General features: G+C 43.2%; 2 protein-coding genes and 1 pseudogene across 4 annotated transcripts in view; 2 read left to right on the top strand and 1 right to left on the bottom strand.

Annotated features, from left to right (window-relative positions):
- Acmsd (aminocarboxymuconate semialdehyde decarboxylase) overlaps positions 1-3,193 on the top strand; it is a 37,719-nt gene extending 34,526 nt beyond the window's left edge. The window contains exons 9-10 of the mRNA XM_051147293.1: positions 2,562-2,660; positions 3,004-3,193. Of these exons, the coding sequence (XP_051003250.1) occupies positions 2,562-2,660; positions 3,004-3,066 (162 nt within the window). The 3' untranslated portion in view covers positions 3,067-3,193. The remainder of the gene's footprint in view (positions 1-2,561; positions 2,661-3,003) is intronic.
- A 3,884-nt stretch (positions 3,194-7,077) lies between these two features.
- On the bottom strand, positions 7,078-7,124 carry LOC127191282 (uncharacterized; annotated as a pseudogene).
- A 5,276-nt stretch (positions 7,125-12,400) lies between these two features.
- Ccnt2 (cyclin T2) overlaps positions 12,401-22,313 on the top strand; it is a 32,285-nt gene continuing 22,372 nt past the window's right edge. For 2 of the 3 annotated variants that reach the window (XM_051147294.1, XM_051147295.1), the window contains exons 1-2: positions 12,402-12,599; positions 13,317-13,398. In XM_051147294.1, coding sequence (XP_051003251.1) covers positions 12,442-12,599; positions 13,317-13,398 — 240 coding nt within the window. In that variant the 5' untranslated portion in view covers positions 12,402-12,441. Of the gene's footprint in view, positions 12,600-13,316; positions 13,399-22,313 lie in introns of all 3 variants that reach the window. The other variant, XR_007830771.1, reaches the window with a different exon arrangement.

The following is a 22,313-nucleotide window of genomic DNA, read 5'->3' on the forward strand; positions in this document are numbered from 1 at the left end:
GCAGGCAACAGAGAAGAGGTTAACAGAAAGTGAAAGTTAAAAAGAAAGACTAGGTCTAGAGTTCTCCTGAAGAGAAAGGTGACTCTAGCCAGAAATGTCTTGTATGTCGCAAAAAGCTATAGCAGAGAATTGTTTTATCTCAAAGAAGCAATAAATGATTAGCTAATGGATATCTGTGTAATGCTTCCAGTTGATCATTACACGATGTAAGCCTGTATCAAACACTGCATGTACTGAGGAACTCGTAAAAGTATTATGTATCAAAGCACAAATACAAAAATAACTATATAAGTTGGTTATGGTGGCGCATGCCTTTTGTCCCAACATTCAGGAGGCAGTGGCACAAGTGGATCTCTGTGAGTTTGAGGCCAGCCTGGTCTACACAGTGAGTTCCAGGACCACCAGGGCTACGTAGAGAGATCTTATCTAAATAAATAAATAGGTAGATAGATAAACAGACAGACAGATCAATCACACTATTGTTACAACTGAAAAACAGTATCAGTTATAATACAAAACACTGTGTTGAGCCAGAGAATTGACTCAATAGGTAAAGTACTTCCCACACAAACTGATGGACAGCGTCAGTGACATCTCTGAAAGGGAGAAAACTGACTCCCAAAAATTTGTCATTAAACCTCCACGTGTGCACTGCAGCAGATGCCTCCCCACCCCCACGCTCTAGTTCCTAATTTTGAAATGTATGCTGTAGTTATATGAGAAGTGTCTTCTTAGACAGGCCAGTTGGCAAATGTCTTTAATCACAACACTCTCAAGGTAAAGGCAGGAAGCTCTCTGAGAATTTCTAGGCTCACCCTGGCATACAAAGTAAGTTACTTGCCAACCATGGCTACCTTGTGAGACCCTTTCAAGAAAGAAAAGAAGGAAGAGGTCAAGATGGCTCCACGGGTTAAAGGATCTTTACCAAGCCTGACAACCTGGGTTTGATCAGAATCCACAGGGTGGACAGAGAAAACTGACTCCCATAATTTGTACTCTGATCTCCACATGTCACCCCCACTTCACACCACACCACACCACACCACACACACACACCACACACCACACACCACCACCACCACCACCACCACCACTACCACCACCACCGATAAACAAATGTTATATATATATATATATATATATATATATATATATATATATATATATATATATAACAAACAGAAAAGAGCAGAAAAAGTCCTGTTTTTAAGAAACAGACAATAATTTACTTAGGAGTAAAGGAATATGAGGTCTCCAAACTCACTATCAATCCATTCGTATATCTATGCAGACAAACATATGAAAATAATGAGGCCAGGTGTGAAATTTTAAACAATTTCTTAACTTGGGTGATTGATATATGGCAGATTCTTGAATTACCTTGCAACTCTTTTGTAACTTTAAAGCTCTATAAAATTTAAAACTAAGTAACACATTAATGAATTGGTTTAGAGTGGAGTTCAAAGGGCTGGAGAGATGGCTCTGTAGAAGAGCATTTGTTGCTCTTCCAGAGGATGCAGGTTCAGTTCCCAGCACCCTCAGCAGGCAGCTCAGAACCACTTTTAACTCCAGCACCAGTGGATCTGACGCTATCTTCTGCTCTCTCTACCAGCACCTTCACACATGTGGCGCTCTCTCTCTCTCTCTCTCTCTCTCTCTCTCTCTCTCTCTCTCTCTCTCTCTCTCTCTCTCTCTCATAGTTCAAGATACATAGGACATTACAATCTGCAGAATTGATCCATTAAAGTCAGCAACCTGTGAAAAGCTTGCTGTGGCAGGAAGCGGTTGACTCAGGTAGAGGGCTGTAGCAGAAAGGATACCACACTTCATCTGGGAAAGCTCAAGAGAAATCAACAAAGGGATAATTTACAAAGCTATACATAGTTACACTACCATTTAGCGCAAAACTTTTCTTTCCAACTATATTCTTACAGAGTTACTTATGATGTATCATTGTAAGAAAGGTCAAATATTTCATTTCATCTAAATATATCCATGTTTTACCAAATATTTCATTATTTGTATTTCAGTTATTAAGGGAAAATATGGGCTGAGGTGGAGACTAGCTCATTCAGTGACTTGTCTGCCATACAAGCACACTAAACTGGGTCCGATTCCCAGAACCTATATTAAAAAGATCCAGGTGTGATGGTGCACACCTATAATCCGAGCCCTAGGAAGGCAGAGACAGGTGGCTCTGGGGATCACAGGCCATCCAGATGAGCATATTTAATGGATTACAGGCCCGTGAGAGACCCTGTCTCAAAAAGCCAAAATGGACAGCTCCTGAGGAATGACACCAAAGGTTGTGTTCTGGCCTCCCGCTTGTAAGCATACACACACAGAATCAATTTTTAGAAGGCCTAACAGTGACACCTGCTGGGGCAAAAATAGCAACATGAAAACTCAACCTTTTCAATGTTAAACCAGTCCTGTTTCTAGTAAATCAGGAAGAAATTTGTTCTTTTACTAGACTAGTGCATATAATAAGTAAGTTAACTGTTCAGGGGGCTCTTTAATGTCTTCACGTTTACAAATAAAGTTGTATTTTCTCCTTTTAGGATAAAGTCGTTCTGGGAACTGATTACCCCTTTCCACTAGGCGAGCAGGAGCCTGGGAAGTTGATAGAGTCCATGGCAGAGTTTGATGAGGAAACAAAGGTACATGCCTTGAACTTCCGTCTTCTTGCTGAACTGAACACAGAAGCCATGGCAGTTCATTTCCCTACAGCTATGACTCCATTTTCTAAAATAGCTAGGCTGTTAAAAAAAAAAAAAACAAATGCTTTAATATCTTAAAATAAGCTCAGTATAGTTAAATGCATAAATCCTCTGCCCTCATGTGTACACACACACACACACACACACACACACACACACACAGATAAATGTTAAAAACAAACAAACAAACAAACAAAAAGTAATGCTATCTACTAAGTGCTTTATCAAGTCAATCATGCTTTTAAATAAAACAGTTCTCTCTCTCTCTCTCTCTTTCATCTAGGACAAACTCACAGCGGACAATGCCTTGGCTTTTTTGGGTCTTGAGAGAAAACTATTTGAATAACAGAATTAAGCACAAAAACAAACTTTCAAGAAGATGTGTCACTTTTGTCTTTGAACATGAATCACACATGTTGCTAAAATTGTATTCTGAATTATTTTACCCCCCAAATGGAATATTCCCCCTCAGGATGAAGCAGGAGAGTTAGGAACTCAGTTCCCGGCCACCCTGGGGTATTTGTAACTGTTCAAAAGAAGGGGGGGAATGTCCCCAAGTATCCCCTTAATAGCAAGATGTTTCTTAAGGTCTTTATTCTGAAATGCAATGTGCTGAAAAGCAGTACATTACTACATATGCAAATCAAAACTATTTTATTTGGAAGATATTAAAAATCAATGTATAATTAATTAATTATCTTAAAAGAAAAAAGTCTAGCATCAGTTTTATTCTAGAAGGCTCAGATAGGTTCTCTATTTTGATCAAAGATATGGGAATTGTACCCAAATAATATGGTTTTTTTTTTTTACAGTTGTAACCCTTTCCCCTAGCCTAGTCATTTATGTTTTTATCTTTTGTAAAGTACACACAGGATATACACAAGCTCAGTGTTTCCAAACTCCAGTAAAGAAACAAGACAAATGTTCATGAAATAATTGTTTGGTTACCCAACACAAAGCTCAAAGATGCTTCAGTAAAAACTCATTCTAGTCTCTCACAGATCTTAGAACTTGGGCTGAGTCCAGAAGGATGGATGGACACTTCTTTAAAAAGTAAAAAGATGGTGGGCTGGGCGTGGTAGTGCATGCCTCTCATGCCAGCGTTCAGGATGCAAAGGCAGGCAATGGGTCTCTGTTTGAGGCCATCTTGGTCTGCATAGCAAGCTCCAGGCCAGCCAGCCAAGGATACATAGTGAGACCCTGTCTTGTAAATACATAAACAGAAGATATAAGATAGACCATCTTACAAGAAGATAAAAAAATACAGGAACATGGGTGTGACTTCAGAGTGGATGAACCTTGTTCCATCTATAAGTTTACTTTTACCAGAGCAGGAAGCACAGACTCAGCTCTAGGGAGTAAGTGGGTAACACCATGATACCCTTGTTCGAGGACCTTACCACTACATCTGAGTTGCTGCAAAGGATTTGAGCCTGGGACAGGATGGCAGGCAGCATCTCTACTTCACATGCCTCTGGCTCAGTCAGACAATCCTTCCATACCATACTCTTAACTTTGGACTCACTCATACTTATTTTTCTTTCCATTATACTACAAAATCAGGCTCACTATTAACATGTAACTTGTCCTGGCCCATCAGCAGAGAAAAAAAGAGATCTAATCATACCATTACTCCCATTCTGTTATTTTCACCATCTGTGTGTTTCAATACTCCGTCTCCTTCTGCTCCTCATTGCTTTCTAGAGTTTCCCCCAACTATCACTTTATTTACTACTCCAATTTGTCTTGAAAGAGAAATAAAGCTGAACAGATCAAGACTTGGAAGCATATGTTGTTGTTGTTTTTCTTCCCCAAATCTTTGGGAGAAATGTCTACCCACTCCACCCCCTTTTAAATTATCTGAGCACCACACACAAAATATTCTTGTTGCTTACTTTTGCCTCACACAGTAAGAAAGAACACACAAGAAATGTGGGACCCTGCTGTTAAGGGCAAAGCATTTCTGGAGAGCCTCTGAGCTTGGTATAAGAAGACGGACTCCATTTCTCAGCCGGGTTCCCTCTCTGCCTGATCTGGGGAACCCCAGATCCTCTAAAAAGCATCACATAGTCCTCATGGAGATTACAACCCTAACCCTTTCATGACAAGAAACCCGTTCAGTGTGCACCTGGGGATTCCTGGAAACATTCATCCTATGCTGATAAGATGTGCTGGTGTCTTGATCTTCAACCAATCACCTCTAACTGTACCTGGAGTTCTTCCCCCACCCACAGGATAATTAAGTACCACTCTCCCCCTCTTATGATAGGGCTGGGTCGTTACATGAAATGTAACCCATAACTCCAGCGAATCAGATGCATTCACCCTCAAAACCCCTCCCATTACCCAAGTCCCTGTTTCACATGAAATAAATGGGTCAGCATCATCTATTTTACCACCACCAGCTGAGACTTATCATTTATTCTGGGAAAGAACAGGCTCCCCTTCTCTCCGAAGAATTTATGGCTGGACCCCCAGGGTTTGGCTGCCAGTCAGTCAGCCTGGATCATTGCTCCGCCCACACAATGCCTGTCTGTGAGAGCAAGTAGTTGGCTGTTCTCAAAGCAGCCATTTTTGTCCACTAGGACAAAACCAGGCTTCTGCCTCTGCCTCTCTGGATTTTCGAGCTCCAAGCAAATTTCTCTTACTGGCATCTCAAGAAACAGCCACTGACTTGCCCGTCAGGCTGGGCCCTAGTTGCTAAGTTCCTTTGACCTCGAGCTCCACCCTTTTCCTCTCCAGACCATGTACTTCAGGTTTCGTGCTCCACCAAGCCCAAGCTTCCCAGGAGACTACCAAAGGCAAGGCTCCTGCCAAATGGGACACAGAACTACAAAGAAACTTAAGGGACAGTTCAGTCCCTCAGTGTGTTGGGGAGGCCTGGCAGAACAGAACAGCTCAGAATACTGTGGGAACGCAGCAGGGAGCAAGAGAACGCCTGTAGTAGTGGGCTTTCTCCTTTTTCTTTTTTTCAATCTGGAACCCAGCCCTAGTGATGGTGTCACCCACATTCAAGGAAGGTCAGTGTCTTAGTCTGCTTTGGAAGAGTCTTCACAGCCACATGTAGAAGTGTGCTTTACCACTCTCAATTAACCACACCATGTCCATCCCTTGTCAACCCGACATCTTATACCAAAGATTTGATCTCTCCTCTGTTCCCAATGCTCCAAAGCTCTATCTAGTCCAGTTTCCCCTAAGACTGGCGCAAACACTTAGCTGGGTGATCTGCTAACATCAAGTTATATAGTCCCAAGATACAATAACATCTCCATTCCCAAAGAATCCAGGAAGTATCCACCAAAAGCAGCACTGAGACCCAGTGGGACAAATATTACATCACATAGCTACATATCCGGCACCCAGAGCTCATAGTGCTGTGCCCAATAGGCTTGGGCAACCCAGCCCCTATGGTCTTGCTATTTGTAACCCAACTAGTTTTGGCTGGCTCCGCTCTGTCTGAAGCCTTCCTCAGGAGACATCCCACCTTCCTGGCATCGCCAACACCCTAGAATCTTCCCTGCATCCATCCTAGAATTTACCCTCACTGCTCCATGCACTGCCCTCCAAGGAGCTGCCTGCAGAGAAGCCAACAGTGTGGTACACAGTGCCTAGCCTCCCAGACTTTCCTTCAAAATCTGCCTGGAGGCTTCTGTTGTGAAAGACTGTGTAAGAATGCTGTGAACTTACTGTGAACTTGGGCAGAGTGCAGAACCTTCTTCCCACAAGGTGGCCTTCTAAGATGGTAATGCCCCTGGAAGCAAGGCCATGGACGCAATGCTCTGGCTGGCACGCCTTATCTCTGGAGAAAAGACAAAGGCCTGGAAAGAATGCTCTTGGCCCTTTTCACATGACCAAAGATGGTAAGCCACAATGCCCCTTGTTGTGCTTGCTTAAGCTAACTGTAAACATCACCTCGTGTTTTGCTTGCTTTAATAACAAAAATGAGAATTGCTTTGTTTGCACGACTCTGGAGCTCAAACACCTGGAGTCCCCTGCCTATCCCCGCATAGCAGACCTCTGGAATATTTTTCGCTTCTCAGAGGCTTAGCCTCGGTGGCCACGTAGGATGACATCTATGATTCTGTAACTGTTTCATTGTATAGGCCTGCAAGACCAGCGTTTTGTGGACATGAGCAGTGTCTGCCTCAGGCCTGAGGAGTAGCTGAGCCCCTTTGACAACAGACGTAGCAGCCTCAAAGTGCAGGAGCGCAGAGAGGTCAGTCCTGGCAAACCTTCTTAGAAAGCCGCTTGTCAGATGTCTACTCAAGGAAAAGTCTTTTCTACTGTCCTGGTGCAAGATACTTGCCTTTCTTTCTTTTTTTTTTTTTTTTTTTTTTTTTTTTTTTTTTTTTTTTTTTTTGTCAGAAAACCTGCTAGACAAATTCAAAAAGAGCTGTAACACTTTGCCTTTTTTTTCTTTTTTTTTAAGACAGTCTCCATAATCCTAGCCTGACCTTGAGCTCAACTCGGGATGTAACCAAGTACCCTTGAACTTCTGATTCATCTGTTCAACCTGATAATTTCAAGAAGAAAGACCAAATCCACAATTGTGCAATTAAAGCAAACTTTATTTAATGCTGGCCTGGAAGATGGATACTGCACAGGTCCGTACCCAGGATTTCCAGAGACTGACACTGAATTAAGTCAGCCAACCAGGTGCTTGTAAAGGCCAAACCCACAGGGCTAAGTACTTTGACTTTGTCCAGTTGGGAGCAAGCACGTGTACTGACTGTACTTCCTGCCTACTACCTCCTACCTCTGTGCGATCAAGTACAGCCTGTGCAGCTGGGGCAACCAACCTTGTTTATTGGAGGGAAAGCATGTGACTTGTCATTACAAGTGTACAATAGGCCCCAGCATTCCAGGAAATTGTCCTTGGGCAAGCTGGGCTTACAGGTTAACTTTAGCCCTGACACTTCTTGTCCACCCTGTACCCCACCAGTGCTGGGATTACAGGATGTGCCACCATGCCATTTGTTTTTATGCACTCCTGGCAATAGAACCCAGGGCTTCAGTGCATCCTCAATGCCCTGTCTCCCAACAGAGCACCCACAGCATCATGGGTTCTTTTTAAGAGCTTAATCTCTTCAAACACCACACTCTTTTTCTAAACTAAATTACTTTCCAAATCCTTCTTCTCTGCTCTTTTGCTCCAAGTTCTCACTATAAAACTGTTTAAAAGCAGCCAGGAGTGTCCACTCCACAACTGAAACTTCGTGTTCTAGATCAACTAGTCTGTTTCCAATAAACCTAGTTTCCCATAGGTCTAGGGCCTGGGCAGATTATAGGCAACATAACACAAACGGCCTCTAGTCCAATTCTTAATACAATCCCTGTTCTCATCTGAAGGCGCGTTCACATCTCATTGGCTCTCTGCCAGGAATTCTGTCTGCATAATCCCAGGGTTCTATAGCTGGCTTCTCATCACTTCTTAACCACAGACACAACCCCACTTCTGCAGCACCTGATTTCTCTACTAGTCACTCTCCCACCACTGTAATCTAATACAATAGAAACAACATGAGACATGAGGTTTCTTCGGGCTCAGCACCAGATTTCAGGCCAGCACCACAGGGATGGTGGAGCACAGGCGTTCCTGCCATGGTGAGCAGTAAGCAGAGAGTACCTGTGATAGGGGGTTTTCTTTTCTCTGCCTTGTTCTACAGAATGGTTCCACTTGTATTCAGCAGGGGTCATCGTCGTTGGTGTGGTGTCCCCCCACCTCCACCCTCACAGACACACCCAGATGTGTGTTGTACTAATCTCTCAGGGGTGTCTTAATCCACGCAAGCTGACAGGCAAGACCAACCACATGATATGGCTGTTTCATTATCACGTGACCTGATTACTTTATTCAATGTCATAGATATATGCAGGTGTTACAATCGTGTAAAAGGCTCATTAAGGGAAATGAGATGGGATCTTTGGCCTCAATAGTCCTAAGACACCAACTAGGCTTGCCAACAGTCTAGCTAAGGAACTACCCCTCTGAAAGGTGACCTCACTTTGTATGCTGAAGGGATGAAAGAAATAATTATACCTTTAATGAGATTGTGTTCTTTTTCTTCCCAGAACCTCTGCCCTCTGCAGGGCAGCTTGAGGGCCACAGCCACACAGCCTCATTAACCCTATCTGCTTTTCTACGTTCTCACTTAAAAAAGCATACACTTTCCCTTTTCTTCTTTTTGCTGCTGATACTTGCCGCACACACCACACACACACACACACACACACACTTTCAGCATGTAGCTTATAAACTCTTTCTCCTCTCTGTCTACTCCCTCTGGGTAGATGCCAATGTTTATAGCTTTCTGGCCCTGGGAGGTTTTTTTTTTTTTTTTTTTTTTTTTTTTTTAACTCTAATAAAGTTGTCCTTCAACTTCCTTCTGATTCTATTTTAATTTTATTAATGAAGCCTAAGAAGGGACTGAGATTTTCCAGGTAACATGTAGCACCCCAGTGAAACACCCCCAAACTTCCAGTAACATAGTGTTGATACTCACCTTCATAAGAACATATTCCCTGTGTCAGAGGTGCAGGCACGCTCTAGGCCCTGGGGTGTAGAGACATGAACAGAAAGGATGAGATTTCTTCCCTACAAGTTGAAAAGTGAGGAGCATTAAGGAGGGAGGGAAGAGGACATAGGTAGGATAAGAGGAGGAGCAGGAGGACTGAAGGAAATGTCTCTTCATTGCTGAATACCTTACAGACAGGGGAAATGTGACAGCGACAAAGAGACAGCTGGGAAGTAAGATACTCAGTTGTGCAGCCTCTTTTTAAGATTTATTATTTTTTTATTATCATGTATACATTGCTCTGCCTGCATGTACACCTGCAGACCAGAAGAGGGCATCAGATCACATTATAGATGGCTGTGAGCCACCATGTGGTTGCTGGGAATTAAACTCAGGATGTCTGCAAGAGCAGCCAGTGCCCTTAACCTCTGAGCCATCTCTCCAGCCCCCGTGTGCAGCCTCTTTAAAGAGGATTCTGAGACGTGAATGACAGACTGGTTAGCCGTGAAGAGCCTTCCTGTGTGACAATAGCACGAAAGTGCTGAGGCCAGGAAGAGACTGTAGCTAGAGAGCGTGGGCAAGCAAGACCGGAAGATGATGACGCCAGAAATTTGGCCAGATTATTAGGACACAATGAAGCATTTAGATTTTTATACTGAATCTCACAAGAAACTGTCAAAAAAAATTTAATAGTATAAATTTAAGCCCTGAGGCGTAAGGGGACAGGGCAAGAAAGACATCTGGTGACAGAAGGGACAAAGAAGAGATTCTTAGGGCAAAGTGCAAGGTCCTGTGAGGCCAGTTATAGAAGCGCTATGGAACGCCAAGGTCAGTTATAGTTTCGTGTATAAAAAAAGGAATGAAGGCTGGGCCTGGAAAGATGACTCAGCAGTTACAAGCACGTCCAGCTCTTTAGGAGGACACAAGGTTTAGACCCCGGCATCCATTATCCAGCAGCTCCAGGAAATCTGGCCCCATGTGGGTACCATCCCTATGTGGTGCACATGCATACATGCATGTGCTCAAACACTTACAAAAAAATGTTAAAAAAAAAAAAAAGGATGAACGTTTTAATGGGTTAATTCAATAGCTCATAGGATAAAAGTAACTGCCACCCACACCTTAGCTCAATCCCATAGTCCACACAGTAGGCAAGGAGAGTCCTACATGGCTGCTTTGGCATGCCTGCAACAATATGCGAAATTGGAAAAAAATTAAAAGTCTACTTCTTCCTTCCCAATCTGCTTACAGTTTGTTTCTCTTTTTTTATTGCATTCCTGAGACACTTCGTACCATATTGAAAGGAGTCAACAGAGAGGGCCCGTGTCCCGGATCTTCTATGGAAATCACTATGGAAATCAAGCACCATGCTGGCTGTGATCTTCTGTAGATGCTACCAGGCTGAAGAAGCCCTTCTGCACTTCGACTTCTTTGACAAGATGTGAGATCTTGTTCTAGTATCTGTGACTAGGTATCAGTTAGGCAGCTGTTCACAGTCGCCACCTACAATAATCAAAACACTAGCACAGTACAATGGGGGTAGGCAGCAGGCTGAGGCCAGGAACCCCAAAATACTGACAAACAAAAGCCTCAAGTTGTAATCACAAACTCACTGGCCTCTGTATTTATTTTCTTTTTTAGATAGGGTCATTTTCTGCACAGGTGTTTATTGCGCATGGGTGTGTTCATGCGTGTGCGCCACAGAACACATGTGCAGCTGAGAGGACAAGTTGTGTTGGTTCTTTCTTTCCACCATATGGGCAGTGGTGACTGAACTCCAGGTGTCCAGCTTCGTAGCAAGTGCCCTTAGCTGCGCAGCCATCTCACTTGCTTTTTGAGAAGCCAATTTTTGCTCCTCTTCAGAAAATAGTTAAAAACTAAAATGTACTTTGATCCTATACAATAGGCATTAACTCGGAGGCAGATAACATTTAACTAAGTGAGTGGTGCATCAGTTATAAGAGAGATTACTTTAGAAAATTCTAAGGATTTTTTTTTTCCTATTTGGCTCCTCTTGCACTCAGCTGGTAGACTGTTGGCCTAGTATGCCCTAAGGTTGTAAACTCAAGCACTTCAGTCAACCAAGATGTGTCAAACGGGCCTATAATCCCTGCACGCCAGAGGTTAACAGTAGGGGAATCTGACGTTCAAAGTCATCCAGCCTGTCAGTTTCTAGACAACCTCAGTTAGGACATTCTGCTTCTCTGCAACCCGCCGAAACCACACAGAAGTTTAAAGCCGTACACCCAATCTGGATGGAAGGCCTAGATGCCGTCCAATTATTAACTTCGTAATGTTTGTCAAGTCACTTAAAAAGGAAGCTATCTGTATAGTGGTGCCACGGACCTGTAACCCCAGCAATAGGATCGGAAGGTCAAGGTCATCCTTGGCTACAGAAGTGAACTCACGGCCAGCCTGCGACACATTTTAAAAATGAAATAACCCGCCCCTTGAATGATCTTATTTAAAGTAACATTTTTAAAGACACATGCCCCCAACATCTATTAGCGATCTTTTTTTTTTTTTTTAAACCACAGAAGATACCTAAGCGCTGGCCATTGTTAGAATTTGCGTTATTTCTTCCCAGTCTTCCTTATCTAACTCCTCCTGAGAGCCGTCCTCGGGATGGTAGCCATTCGTGGACACAAGATTCATCACACCTAAGAAAATACACCCACAAACTTGTAAAGAAAATGGAGGCTTTGGCGTGGGAGCCGTGACTAAAAAAGCCTTCTCTGTCTCTAATACATCGCAAACACACAGACCGAGAATTAAAGCGCTGAGTTCAAAGTATACGCCCAAACCCTACTGCGCAGCCGCGTGACCTCTTCCCTGTCCGCCCCGCCGCCCCTTCGCCTTTTTCCCTTTCCAGACCCAGAGTGCACCGCGTCGACCTTTTCTTTCTGAGTGTGACCCCCCCAGCCCCCCACCCCGATATACGGCGCCTTCTCAATGACAAGAGGCGCGGAGCATTGTGGTCCCGCGGACCAGAGCGAGGCGGGAGGCCGGAAGGAGAAAGCAAAATAGGCCTCTGCGAACCGGCAGAGAGGGCCCCTACGCATGCGCACAGGGTGAGGTCGGACCGGAAAGGGCGTGGCCCGCTCTACGGAGAGCGCATTGAGGCGGGGCCTCGAGGCCTTGGCGCCGAGTCCCGGAGGCAGGCGGGGAGGGGGCGGGCTAAGGGTGCGGGCGGAGGAGGAAGTGTCATGGCGTCGGGCCGTGGAGCTTCTTCTCGCTGGTTCTTTACTCGAGAACAGCTGGAGAACACGCCGAGCCGCCGCTGCGGAGTGGAAGCGGATGAAGAGCTGTCGCATCGTCAGCAGGCGGCCAACCTCATCCAGGACATGGGGCAACGTCTCAATGTGTATCCTTTTCCTAAGTGGAGGCCCTGCGTTCCTCACGCCTCGGTCGCGTTCGCCGGGTGACCCGGCCTAGTGTCCGGCCGATCATGGCGCCGCTGCTTCTTCTGCCGTCTGGCATGGGGAAAGAGAGAAGCACAGAAAGCTTGTGTCCCCCCTCCCCCCGCCGCCAGCTGCCGAGGCGAGCCCAGCGAAGAGGAGATGTGCCGGGGGAGGCGGCCCGGGAGCCCGCGTTGTGTAACCTGTGCCTGGAAGCGCGTGATGCGCTAAGGGAAGAGCCGCGCTGCCCCGGCGAGAGGGGAAGCCCGGCGGAGCGAAACCAAGGGGCGGCCCTTCCCGCTACTTTGGAAGTCGGAAAAGGCTTTGAGACGTAGGAAGGTCCCCAGACGTTTCACAGAGAGTGTTTTTCGAAGGCTTCCTTGCCGGCTCCAGGGCGACTCTTTTGGCGCTGTGGGAGCGCATGGAGATCTCTCGTGTTCTTTGCGTGTGTGGCGCGCGCGCCTTTCGACTACTTTATTTCGACTGTACTAAGCTGTAGACATTGCAGATAATTCCCGGGCTCTCTCTACGGAGCGTGGCCTCTCTCCTCCCCGCAGACTTAGATACTTTCAATTCGAGGGTTCGGTTGTAAGTAAATGGAAAAGGGGGTTGTCCATTCCAAATTGATTTAGTTTTTAGAGATATTTTTTTTCTCGGATTATTTCCTAAACGTTGTATCCCAGCTCTCAGCTTACAATAAACACTGCGATTGTTTATATGCACAGGTTTTATATGCACCATTCTTTCACCAAATTCAACAGAAATGTAAGTACTGTTTTATAATAGTCTTAGTCGCCGGATGTTAAAATGAATAGATAGTGCAGAAAAAAAGTTAGTTGATTATTGGATTGAGTGTTTTGCGTTTATCGTAAGATGTGAGTTATGTAATAAACGTTTTGCCTCAGCTGCAGAGGTGTGTGAGTGTGTGTGAGAATTTTATTAATTAAACTCTAAAGCATGGTTTAGCCTTTCGTTGTTGGTGGTTTTTGTTTTTTGGGTTTAGTTTTTTTGGTTTTTCAGTCATGCATGGTCTCACTGAAGCTCTGGCTGTCCTGCACGTCACTATGTAGACTAAGCTGGCCTTGAACCCAAAGAGACACCTGCCTCTGTCTCCCCAGTGCTTGGCATTAAAGCATGTGCCACCAAGCCAGCCGAGAAACAAACGTTTCTTAACTCAAAAAGACAACAGTGTTTTATTCATTTAAACTTTGCGGGGGAAGTGATTTATATTAGAATAATTTCAGTAGTCAAATACAGAATAGTTGGGCAAGTCTACTCCTTGGGGAGGATGCATCTTAATTGTATAGGACTCGTTGTTTCAAATGTTTTGAATTGAGACTTGCATAGTTACATTGCTTTGAAGTGATACTTTGAAAAGGCAGGCTGTCTAGAGGAAGCCCACAGTGAAATTTCTTACAGTGTGAAGAGGGCATCAAGCAAGGGCTGAGCATTGCTTGTCTCTGTTTCTTGGCAGTGCCAATGTCAGTGCTCCTGTCGCACCCATCAACTACACTGTTATTTTTGGTTGCAGAAAGCCTGTCAGATAGTCTTGAATATAACACGCACATCTTTACTGATAGGCAGTTATTTTAATAAATTAATTTGTTTACTTAGAAACCCTATCACTTTTCAATGCAAGGTGGCCTCAAACTTACAATCCTCCTGCCTCAGCCCTCCTGAGTGCTGAAATTTTAGGCCTGTGGCATTGTACCTGACTTCTTTTGGCATTTTAAAGCTATCAAAGTTATGAGTTGATGGCTGTTCTTTTCAGAGTAACATGTAATACCTTTTTAAGAACCTGTTCTTGTGGGTTCTTGTTTTGCCTCCACCTTAATTTCTCATCTCTTTATTATTTGCCTTTTATTACAATTTTGAAACTGTTGTCTGAAAGGTACATGTAGGAAAACAGGACACATAAGGACTATTTTGTTTGTGGATAGTCATTAAGAGCTCTGTTGCTAAGGAAATAGTTTAAGAAAAGTTTCTTACATTGTTGCTTTTGAAGTGGTAGAAATTTCACAGTTTAGATTAATTCCTGCTTTAAGTTTAATTGATCTTAAATCTAACCTTTCAAATTCACAAGTAGTATTTTCTTAGGTTGGGTATTTTTATATAGTATTTTTATATGCAGACCTTCTTCTAGGCTCTTTTAATCTGCTGTGGGTCTTGCTCTTTCCTAATTCTTTAGTATTACTCAGATCAGTAGTGCTGTTGTAGAGAAGAAAAGAACCTATGGTTTGTCGTGGTTAGGCTAAGAGAATTGAATTTTTATTTCAATTCTCTCTAAAAGTAGCAGAGAATTAGTGAGCACTAAATACATTTGGCCTTTTTAAAGTAGCCCCAGGTAATGCTGTTAGAAACTACAAGTGGAAATTCTTTATAGAGCTGTAGATGTCCTATTTTGTGAATGGGTTTACTTTTCTATTTTCATTAGAAAATCTTGTCACAAGGCCCTGCTTTTTGAGCCGTCTCTTTGTTTTTGCGGCCTGGTTTGTGTGCTTTAAACAAACATCCTTCTTGAGAGTAGAATCTGTCTCTTCAAATTAGTTTTATTAAGTCCAGGTCATTTTATTTTTCCTTTCACCACTTTTACTACAAGCCATCTAATGTTTTAATCACCACACTTAACCTCTTAACACGCGTGAGGAATGCTTGAGCCCTTGACACTAAGTCTCTTAGCAGGGTACTTGAAATACCTGTTTGGGGAAGCAGCACCGTCCCTCGTACAGCCGACTTCTTTCTGGCTTTGCAGCATTAAAGGCGCTTAGTATTGTATGCTTGCACCAGTTTCACAGCCTCTGTAGTCCTCCCTGCACACCTGGTCCTTCAGTGATAATCTCAAATTCAATGTTGGCTATGTTTAATTTCATATTTTCTTACATTTTTGAGATTTTTTTTCTTTTTTTTTTTTAAGATTTTTTATTTATTATGTATACAGTGCTCTATTTTTTCTTTTGTTTTTGTTTTTTCTTTTTGAGACAGGGTTTCTCTGTGTAGCCTTGGCTGGCCTGGACTTGCTTTGTAGACCAGGCTGGCCTCAAACTCACAAGAGATCCATCTGCCTCAGCCTCCTGAGTGCTGGGATTACAGGCATGGCTGAGAAATTTTTTCTTACAGTTCTAATCAAGTGTCATATTAAAACAAACAAACAAGTGTCCTTTGATAAGTTAAATCCAATGGAATAAGAAGCCAAGGTGGTAGGACAAACTGTAAGGTCTTAAACTGTCATAAGGTATCTTTCAGTGTTCAGTGCTTCATTTTAGTCTCAGATTAACAGATTTAAATGTAAAGAAGTGATTCTGTGCTGTTTATTTAAGAATAGTCTTCAGTCTTATCTTCTGTGAGGGTGTCAGATTACCTAGAACCAAAGTTGACAGTTGTGAGCTACCATGGGTGCTGGGGCTTGAACCTGGGTCCTCTGGAAGAGCAGCCATCTCTCCAGCCCCATCGGGTGTTTCTTAGTACTATTACTGCCTTAGTACTAGTACTGCTCCTGCAGTCAGCCCTACCTGTAATATGCAAACCTCAACATATTGTAGTCCTTCCTCTGTAAGGACCCAGGAGTGCGTGCTGAGCCAGTCGTCTTCAAGAGTGATTGTATTGGCTTCTGAGAATGCAGCAGCGTCATGTTTTATTCATGTGCATCATTTATACCTGTTTACTTGCTCTCTTGCTACACAAAACAAATCTGTATCTGCTTGTGATGAGTGCTTTTTTTTGTTTGATTGGTTTTGGGACTCTATACTCATGCTGGTTTTGAGCCCTAGATGTTCCCAAACCCACAGTCCTCCTACCTCAGCCTCCTGTTATGCTAAAGTTTTATTTTTACATTCTTGCTTAAAATAGGCTTCTAAGTGACTTCATTTTATTAGTGTCACTAGAAGCATGAGGACAGTCTTTCCCTGGATTCCTTACCTCCTCGTTGGTTTGGAAGAAGGCTGTTCTTTACTCAAGGAGCGCTGCTCCTTTTCTTCTATTCCTCTGTAGAACGCAGCCTGTTGGGCTGTGAGGGTAGGGGGTTTTCTTTGGGGGCTTTACTCACTGTTATGTCACTGGTGCCTAGAGAAGCATTTGCCTGTCAGAGAGATGTGGTCTTGGCTCACTGGGCTAGTGAATGTGTCATCTACATTTTCTTGATAAATACATTCTCCACACAGATGCATTTAAAACAGTGGTTCTCAACCGTCCTAATGCTGCGACCCTTTAGTAAAGTTCCTCATGCTGTGGTGACCCCAACCACAAAATTATTTTCATTGCTCCTTCATAACTGTGGTTTTGCCACTATTACAAACTGTAATGTAAATATGTTTTACAATGGTCTTAGATGGACCCACAAGTTGAAAGCCACTGATTTAAGTATTTCATTATTGAAAATTATTATAGGTATGTGGTAAGTGAAACAGTAGAATGGGGGTTAGGATAAATCTTCCTTGTCTTATGCCAGCTTCGAACCATTCGGGGTCCTCCTTTCTGAAATATTTTTTTGCATGTATAAGTGCATATGCCACATATATGGCCATCACAGAAGTTTCTCCTTTTCCCATAGTTCTTATGTGTAGCACACAGCATTAACATGGGATCCTAGATTTTAGAGGGGTGATATAGTCAGTTTTTACAGTAGTAAGGATTTAGCCCCGGGCCTCATACATACTAGACTTGTGTTCTACAGCTGGGCTACCTCCTAAGCCTGGAAGTATTAATCTGTAAAATGGCATCAGAAGGCATAGTGTAGATGGAATGAGTCTTTCTCAGCCAGAGCTAGTTTTGTCCTCCAGGAGACAACATATATGTTGCTGGGGTGAGTGAGTGCGGGGTTATTCCTGCTGTTAGTGCACTGAGGCTAGGAATGCTTTTAAACAGTTGATAAGCAATAGGACTGCAGCTGGTCCAGCCCTGGGGGCTGGGGGGGCAAGGAAGGGGGAGGTTTCACTAGTTCCAGAGTTCTGGATTGACTTAAAAATTGAGTGGAGAAGGGCAGAGCTGGTGCAATTAAAGCTATGATCTCCACTAAATTAATTGCAGATTCAGTTTTCTTACAATAAACTATCACATGCCCTTTTCTCCAAGGATCTTAATAAAATTTACATACGTGATTTCTGTTGTTAAATTAAGGACTCTAGAGACAGTATGCTATTTCTAAAATTTTAAGCTTAGTGTTAAACACTGCCTTCCTGGGAACTACTAATGTGTGTTATTTAGCTTATGTGAGCTTGCTTCACATTTCTCATATCTTGTTATTAAGGTATTTTTATTTTGTCTTTTAATTTTTTATTGTAAATTTATTAATCAAATATATCTCTTTAATTTTGCTTTCATTATCTTATGCGTAGGTTTATTTAATGATTTCATGTTTCATGATTGAGACAGGGTTTCTCTGTATAGCCTTGACTGTTCTGGAACTTACTCTGTAGACCAGACTGGCCTCAGAGATCCACCTGCCTATGCTGGCATTAGTGGTGTGCCCCACACACCTGGCCTGTAGAGGGACTTCTTTTAATTCTTAGATTTCTTGTTGTGGACTCCTAAACACTTGTTTGGGGTTGGTATCTTCTTTCTCCTTTTTCATGCAAATAAAGAAGATAGGAATCATGAAGGTTGAATTCCGTTTCTGAAGTCACATAGCTACAGTGACAAACAGTCTAACTCAGATGTGAATTTCGTATCTCTGTGCTGCTGGGTCCTCTTTGTATCCCTGAAACTTCCCACTAAAAGCACTGTGAAAGGCTCTGTGTGGGAAGACTGATTCATTAGCTACCTGCACCAATGTCAGCAACTGGATCTTTAAAAAGTAAGCCTCACCGAGCTGTAATTAGGGTTTGTGGGAAGGCACCGTCTACCTTAACCAGCCTTCCCTGTGGTGCCTGTGCTGGAGGAAGTTTAAGGCTGGTGGCTGAACTTTTGCTTTTCCTTCTGTGATTTTTCTCTACCGCTGTATGCTCTCAAGCCTCACAGGAGTCAGAGCCATGTGTGTGTAGTTCTTTACCCTCTGGAGTGGGTATCTTAGGAAAGCTAAAGGCCCCATCGTGTACCTGGCATTTACAGAGAGTGTGTGTGTCTGTTCACTTCTCAGAGTTTTCTCTTGAAGAAGCAGACTCATTTAGTGAATTAATGTGTGTTTTTTTCTAAGCAGCTGCAGTGTCCATAACCTAGTTCATAGCATATCTTGATACTTGTAGTTAGATGATGCACTCTCAGTTCACACTTCCCTTCTAGCATGCGCTCTTTTGTGCTCTAACCATTTAGGTACTCACTAGTTTGGCAAGGTGTTAGGTACTCTCAGGTCGTGACTGCAGTACCTGACTGAAACAACTACAGGGAAGATTGGTTTTGACTCACTATTTCAAAGGGGATCGTTCACAGAAGTAAGGCAGCTCTGCAGAGCTGGAAGAAAACTGCTTACATCATTTTGGTGTGGGAAGCAGAAGAGCTTGGCAAGAACGATGGGCTCTGTATAGCTTAACAGTTGTACCAGTGTGACCTCCTGAAGCACCAGCATCAGCCAGGAGCCCAAAGGAACATTTCATAGTCACACTATGACAGGAAATAGGTTGCAATTTGAATTTTGTGGTAAGATGTGAAAAGGCCTTTCATGTATACTCCTGTGACTACATTGCAACTATTGCCTGGTTCATCACCAGAACTTTGCTTCATTCCCTCTGATTGAATGATTGCCAGTAGCAGCTTCCCAGCCATCATTCTGTTTTCTTCTTGGTTGTGGGGCTGTGTGTCGTGTTGTTTTGTTGTTTCAAACTGGAGTTTCCCCTTCCTCCTATGCCATTGCCATGCCTGCTGCTTACTCTGACAAAGTGGAAGCATACAGCATTCATCCTTTTATATCCAGCTTTTTTCCCACTTAACATAATGCTTGTTCAGTTCATGCCTTAGCATTCAGAACTTCGCTTCAAGCCCTGAATAGTAGTCTCTTCTCTTGTGTGTTCACCTGTTAACCTATCAGTGTATACTTGAGTTAATCTATCAGTGTCTACCTCTCACCTACGTGTCACAAGTGCTCACTCAAGGCTTTGCTTTATGTTCTTTTGCATATTGCCAAAAGTAGATTGCTGAATCATCTAAACCGTGTTTTAATATATGACAGGAGGCTGGTGGTTTATGTTTTGCTTTTTTGTTCTAAATTATTTATTTTTATTCTGTGTACATTGGTGTTTTGTCTGTGTGTATGTCTGTGTGAGGGTGTCAGATCCCCTGGGACTGGAGCTACAGACAGTTGTGAGCTGCCATGTGGGTGCTAGAAATTGAATCTGGGTCCGCTAGAAGAACAGCCAATGCTCTCAACCACTGAGCCATCTCTCTGGCTTGGTTTTGGTTTTTTGAGACAGAGTTTCTCTGTACAACCTTGGCTGTCCTGGACTCACTTTGTAGACCAGGCTGGCCTGAAACTCACAGCAATCCACCTGCCTCTGCCTCCTGAGTGCTGGGATTAAAGGCATGCGCCACCACGCCCAGCCTTGTTTTGTTTTGTTTTGTTTTTAAACAAAGTCTCACTACATAGCCAAGGCTTGGCTGAAACTCACTATGCAACCCAGGCAAGCCTTTCATAGTGCTTCTACTTTGATTTGGGGCGGGGGGGGGGGGGGGGTGGAGGCACGAGGGTTGAGACAAGATTTCTGTATAGCCATGCTGCCCTGGAACTTGCTCTGTAGACCAGGCTAACCTCAAACTCAGGACTCTGCCTGCCTCTGCCTCCTGAGTGCTGGGATTAAAGGCATGTACCAGCACCACCCGACCTCTACTTTTTAATTTTTGAGCAGCCTACCATATCACTTTGTAGAGCAGCTGCCGGTTGTAAGTTTCTGTTGCATGTGTGATTTGCTTCTTTATAGAAGTACAGTATAAGTAGGGGCTTTTTCCTTTGCCCATTCCAGATCCTAAATAATGTCAGAGACCTATTACACTTATTAATAAGCCATAAACACTGGAGCTGGGCAGATACTGATTTATTCTAACTTGATTATACCAGCCCAGCACTTCCCAGCCATGCCTCTTCCCCTGTTACCTGGCATCTTAGTCTTGCATTGGCTGCTTTTGCTCTATCTGTCTGTCCTCAACCTTAGATCTCCTGATTGGGATCTGAAGTCCTGCCTCCTCTCCTCTTGCCCAGCTATAGGCTGGTCAGCTCTTCATTAACCAGTAGGAGATGATGGAGACCAGTCTTTACACAACAGTGAGACAGAAATGGCAATGCCACAAGACCATCCCCCAACACTTCTTTCTGTGGGTTTTGCTGTTTTTAGCAGAGTCTCACTCACTATGTTACCCTGATTGTCTGCGAAATCACTATGTAGACCAGTCTGGTCTCAATTTAGAGAGATTCACCTGCCTCCAGAATGCTGGGGTTAAAAGACACTGGGGGCCTAGTGGCTCACTCAAGAGACAGGCACGTGATTTCTGACTTTGGGATTCTGGTTTACAGAGCTAAACAGAGAAGCTCTCTATATGGGGGGGGGGTGGGGAGGTAACACTATGCCAGGCTACTTTTTGGGAGTGCCTGGTTTGGTTTGTTTGTTTGTTTTTTCTTTTCTTTTCTTTTTTCTTTTTTTTTTTTTTGAGCACGAAAGTTACTGTGAAATCCAGTGTTCTAAAATTTTTCTTCTTTTCATCCAAAAATGTATAGTTGTAGTTCCTAAGCTTATTAAATGTCTTATATACAGTGTAAAGTAAGATTCCAAGTTCATTCTTTACTGTATGCATGTCCTGCACCATTTTGTAAGTAGTTCTTTTCATTATGATTAGTTGACACGGCTTTCCAAGTTTATAGTGGCTTTCCATGGACTAAGCACTCTGATTACTCAGTGTTGTGAGGCTCAGCTTTCCTGTACTGTAGTGAGAATGTGCACTGCAGAGGTATTTTCTCATCTCACAAAGCTCTTTCTCGTTCATTTTCCTCTTCCTTCATTGTTGTCTTCTCTCTAGGCCTTCTCCAGTCAATGTGCCTTGCTCCCAGGAGTGGATTTCCAGGAGAGCATAAGAGGCAGTCTCAAAGCCTCACTTCTAAGCTGGATTCCCAGTGGACACCTGTCGGCTCTGTTAAGGTTTTCCTGTAATCAAATCTTTTCATACCCTGTCCCTCCTTTGGTTTCTTGCCATGTAAATGCTGGGCACTGTGTCTTGCAGAGCATCCTGTTCTACATTTGTATTTGAGATTTTCCCAGCATGCCTTGTCATGTAGTTTGGTTATAAGTATCCATAGGACCTCTCTCTGATTTTTTTGTTTTGTTTTGGGTTTTGTTGTTTTGTTTTGGGTTTGTTTAGTTTATTGTTATCTTGTGGGGCTTGGTAAAATTTTCAAGTAAGTCGTGAAAGGATTTTTGTTGGTCCCTTTGATAATAGCCCAAGACCATGATAACTCCCCTCACTACAATAGGCTATTCTTTAAATGTGTCCTATGAAGAAGGCAAGAACACAAGAGAAGGAACCTATTTTCCCTCTTTACACTTACTTTCTTTTTTTTTTTACACTTACTTTCAAAGCAACTTTAGAGTTAGATTTTAATGGTGTGTAAGTGATTGGAATAGTTTTCTAAGTGAAAAGCCAATTCGATTGTTATTTTATTGTAAATGGGTAACATGTTCTAGGAAACAGGGGCAGCTGAGGGAGCTAACAGTTGACATTATATGGAGGCATTGATCTAATATTTTACACTAGGTTCTAGTTTTAAAGCT

This window comes from Acomys russatus, chromosome 6 (genome assembly GCF_903995435.1).
Source record: "Acomys russatus chromosome 6, mAcoRus1.1, whole genome shotgun sequence".
Lineage (NCBI taxonomy): Eukaryota > Metazoa > Chordata > Mammalia > Rodentia > Muridae > Acomys > Acomys russatus.